The 4,998-nt window shown below is 36.3% G+C and overlaps 1 protein-coding gene across 1 annotated transcript; it reads right to left on the bottom strand.

Annotated features, from left to right (window-relative positions):
- Window positions 1–244: 244 nt before the first annotated feature.
- On the bottom strand, window positions 245–4,679 carry LOC112777509 (ATP synthase subunit delta', mitochondrial). The gene is made up of 2 exons (XM_025821897.3): window positions 4,162–4,679; window positions 245–1,018 (listed from the first exon to the last, which is right to left on the bottom strand). The coding sequence occupies exons 1-2, from the start codon at window positions 4,417–4,419 to the stop codon at window positions 674–676; spliced, it is 603 nt and encodes a 200-aa protein (XP_025677682.1). The 5' UTR covers window positions 4,420–4,679; the 3' UTR covers window positions 245–673.
- Window positions 4,680–4,998: the final 319 nt, after the last annotated feature.

Raw genomic sequence — 4,998 nt, 5'->3', positions numbered from 1 at the left:
ACCAAAAAAAGCCCTCGAGTAATTATTGTATGAGTATATTTTGGCATTTTTAAAAAAATTTGATATCCAATAGACCAATATAACAAGATTGATTATTTTATTTTATTATGGCCGTCGGCATCCATCCTAGTTCGGTAGTTCCTAGAGGTAAACCGTAATGGCGTACTCTATTTCACTCTTCTTCACAAATACAATGCTTTGTTCTTTTTGGGGTTGGACCGTAGGGGTAGATAAATACACATAATTTAGAAATATGCCAACATTCGCAGCCAAGAAGTTTGGATCTCATCCAGATGCAAATTATCTCACTTCTTTACATTATCTGAACATAAAATCAAAGGAATTCGATGCATTCATTGACATTTTATGCATCTGCACAAGCAAAATGAAGCATGCAAAACTATTCACCATACAGCAAAGATTTTGCTTACAGTGTCATGTCAACTCGTGCTGCCAACAATAATAAAGGATTAATTTTAAGGCCTTGGTTAACTTTCTCTGGCTAGATGGCAGCTCTTGAAACTTTTATTTTATCAATTCACTTTCCATAGTGAAACACATCATCAAAATGTTGTTTAGCGAATAGATAACTCAATGACCTGCCACCAGGCCAGATGTGGGTGGGGGAATAAACAAATTAAAATAAATAAATAAAACAAAAATACTGCAGTACTCAGCCTGTAAGAGCCGAGTTGAGAGCACTATGGACATCAACTCCAATCTGAGCTTCAGCTTTCTCCAAATCAGTTGTGGCCGAATTCAGCTTCTGAGTGAAATCTTGAAGTCCCTTCTGGACTAAGTTTGCATCAATTCGATCTACTGGTACAGCTTCAACAGCTATTATATCAGCAACAGAATTCGCATGGATGAAGGCAAAGCCACTGCTGACAAAGTACTTGGTCACATCATTGCCTTCGTGAACGGATAGGACACCAGGTTTCAACTCTGCAATTGTTGCAACGTGTCCAGGGAGAACACCCATTTGCCCGGTTGTTGCAGGTACTATGACCATGTCAACCTACGCATGGATTCCGCTCTTAATTAACAGGTTAAGATTAAATTATGACATTTTTAAAGGAAGAAGAATCAAGCATTTTATTTATTGAGTTTTTTATAGACATCTTCAGCCCCCAACTATGATGGAATTGATGGCTAGTGAGCTTAAAGCACAAGAATAAAAATGAGAGAGTCCAAGGTGTCAATCTAGATAACTAAATTGCAACAAATATTGGAAGTTACCCACTTCTAATAACATCACTACCATGTCATGACGTGGTAGTAAGACTATAATATATTTTCAAACATTTATGAAGAAGATATTCTGTCCAATAGATGTAACATTAGTTTATTACCAAGTGAATTCAAATAAATAGAAGCAAGAGGACAATGCGTGGTGAGTAAGATAGGGTAAGATTCAGTATATTTCTCTTGCTATTTGTATTTTTACTAGTTCTCTTATCTCATCTTGTTTCTCTTCAAGATCTGTCCCTAGCATCCCTTTAAGAGCATAAAGTCGTTCAATACATGCACTTGGAGAGAAAATAAATGCTAGCAACTTAAAATTACAAATACTAATTTTTCTGTCTATTACAATACTTTATTTTTCCAAAATATTGAAACTGCATGGCCTGAAATCAAACAAAAATATAGATAGTTTACCAGTGTCAAGAGAAACTAGTAAATGGTATTTCATTCTCCAATACTAGCAAATTAATTTAAGCACGGCTGGCTTTCTTAACAGCAACAGCAAACAACACCAACCAGACGAAAATGCTAGGTTACGGCTATAATTTAATTTAGATAGGTCACTTTCAATTTACCTGAGCCAAAATGCATAACTACTAGCATGTTTAGTTCCATTGGTCTGAGTTACTGACTCCTGAACATCTATAAAATAACTACATTAACAAAGATTGTCACTTTATTTAAAAAGGATTACAGTTTTACAAGGACAACCACAAAATTGAGGTAACAAGAATAAAACATCAAATAACTGCTTGATTGAAAGGGATGTTAATAAATGCCTTAAGTCAGGGCTTTTATAGAATGTTCTACTAGTTACATTTTTATAAAACCAGCCACTCTTTTGACAACTTATGATAACTAAGCAAAAAATGATTTACTAATAATTGTTCAAATCACCAGAGCAAAGTCAGATATGCATGATTTTCAACAATAATGTAGATGGTTGGCAACCAGTCACGATATAATTAATAATATTGTAGATGAACAAAATAACTACATTTGCAAAGGATGGAAGTTGGGCAACTAAATCATGATTTTGGCATGGGAGGACTTTCATGACTTGATCTCTAGAAGAGGTTGATGAGAAGAAAAAGCAGTAAAATATAATATCAATCATTTTGTGATAGTGAAAAATTTAAAGGACAAAGATGGCATGGTTAATTGTTTGAAATGTTGAATGATTATTAGTTTATTACTGGAAAGCTGTCCATGTTCTGATGTTAAGCACTATAAAATTTTGTTAAGACACACCTTTTTCTAGATTCCTCTATTTCTAATATTTTATCAGAAAAATAAAAAGAGATAAAAAAAGGGAGTTAGGAAGCTATAAGAAATCCTTGAAATATCTCTGGCTTGATTGCGCAATGATGCTGCCTTTCTTTATCAAAGTGGGCAATAAGACAGCAACACATCATACTCGATACCAGTTACCAAATACCAACATTGTACTTAGCAAAAGCATCTATAGTTGCATCCTTTAAACTATTATATTATATGCCTAGTGCCTAGGTCTTACATGAGGTTTCAAGAAAAGCACATGAGCTGGAACCCCTGAAAATTCTAGAAAGATGAAGGTGAATGACAGCAACCAAGGCTAATGGGTTTTCCCACCTCATGGGGTATGCTACATGAATATAGACATCACATATTGCTTCCAATCATAAACACTGGCCCATTGCACATTTTGACACTATTCAAGCTATATGAAGATTCAACAAAATTGTAGGTTATTTGTTAATAACTGTCAAACAACAACAAAACCTTATTCCACCAGGTGAGATCGACTAATAGATCAAACAATGACATTGCACTATAACATATATTATAGACATCTCATTTTATCACTTCATGCAATGTCTTTTAAGATGTTCCTCCGTCTCTAACCACTTGTCTATTTTTCACCTGACCCACCCTTCAACGCTCTACCGGCCTTTTCCCCACATGTCCAACAAACCACTAAGAGAGTATACCATCTTTTCAACAATGTGTGCAACTTTCTCTCACAATCCCCATTTCTTATTCTGTCCATACACGTATGACCGCTTATCTATTGAAACATCCTCATTTTGGTGACGCTGAACTTATGTTCATGTTCTCCTTTGCTGTCCAACATTCCATTCCATACAATATGGTATAGCTGGTCCAATGGCAATGCGACAAAATCTACCCTTAAGTTTTGAAAGGTTAAGTAAAACAACATATGTTATGGAAATGACCAATAAAGCTTATTAGGCCCCAAAGAGTCGGACTAAATCCCAGGCAGAAAGAAACAAATGCCCTGAATACACTAGAAAACAACCACATTCCATTTCAATACACAATTAACTGAAACAAGCAGACTAAATTTAACATAAGAATAATTAAACCTTATAAATGGAAAAGCCAGACCCCCCAAAAAAAAAAAATCGAGCATTTGATTATAAATCAACTTTTTCAAATAGGATAAGAAATTCATTAAGACATAAAAAATGAAAAATACAAAGAGAAGGAGAATAAGGAAAGCTACACTACACAAAAGGACCACGCAAAAGAGAACTTCAGCGGATCATTAAGCAGTCATAGAAGAATATGCAGAACCTAATCCAATTAAAGCAAAAGTTCACTAACAACATGTGTTGGACCATTTGAAAAAAATAAAACATATTACGCGAAAATTTGCGAAAATTACAACAGCATCACTCATCATTAATTCCTTATGTATCTTTCCCTGACCTATAATCAGAAGCGGAATACAGATTATTACAATTGAAATTAAAGACTTCTTGTTTTTGCTGGGCGCGCCGGGGGGATTCTATAATTCTATAATATATTAATTGGTGCAACATATAAACAGAGACAAAGAAAAACCCTAACAGAAAATCAATGCACAGAAGAAGAAATGCAGGCGAAAAGAGGAACAAAGAACGTATAACTGACCTCTTTAGCGGAGAGTTCGGAAGCGTAAGGAAGGACGAAGTTGACAGTGAGCTTGGAAGGAAGGGAAGAAGGAGTGGCTGGGCGAGGCTTCATGTAAGCCAATGGAGTCTTTGGTGGATCCACGTTTGGGCTCACTTTCTTCCATGCCTCCACGAAGCTCGAATCCTCTACGGCCGCCGCCGGCAGATCCGTCGAGAATCGGCGGGATGTAGCGCCTATCAGTGGGCGGCGGAGGAGGGTAGTTGCTCGGCGGAACATGGTGGTGCGGAGGAATTGGATCGCTCGGTCTCGCAGGGTCGGAGAGAGAAAGCGACTATACTGTTCGTGCGGTGACAGACGAGAAGAGAGGAAGAGAGAGAAGACTATGAAGAGGAACAATTGAATGTCGAAGCGACAATAGTATAGTGTGAAACTGTTCAACAATTCGGGTATTTGCTATGTGGGCTTTCTATTGTAGCAGAGCCCAATTGTAATTTTACTTGTTTTAGCACCAATTGATTATGACTCTTCAGAGAAACAAGATTATTGAGTTTTGTAGTCCAAAATAAAATGTAAGGCTACGTTTAGAAGAGAATGTGATTGAGAGATAAAGAAAAAAATTGAATTAAATTTTTGTGGCTCATTAATTTTAATATGATAATGAAATGTATGTATCGCAACGTTATGAAGGTTTGAGGGGTTAATACAGTAATGTGACAGCGTTAGTTTTTAGAATAGGAAATAGAAATTGGATCGTTCGATTTTTTTGTGGGTGAAAGGACTGCACAAATCGGACGGTCCGATTTGTGCATGCTGGAAGATGTTGAACATAGTAATCGGACCGTCCGATTACTTCAA

The sequence above is a fragment of the Arachis hypogaea genome, chromosome 19, assembly GCF_003086295.3.
Source record: "Arachis hypogaea cultivar Tifrunner chromosome 19, arahy.Tifrunner.gnm2.J5K5, whole genome shotgun sequence".
Lineage (NCBI taxonomy): Eukaryota > Viridiplantae > Streptophyta > Magnoliopsida > Fabales > Fabaceae > Arachis > Arachis hypogaea.
This window is presented reverse-complemented; position numbering and strand designations above follow the sequence as displayed.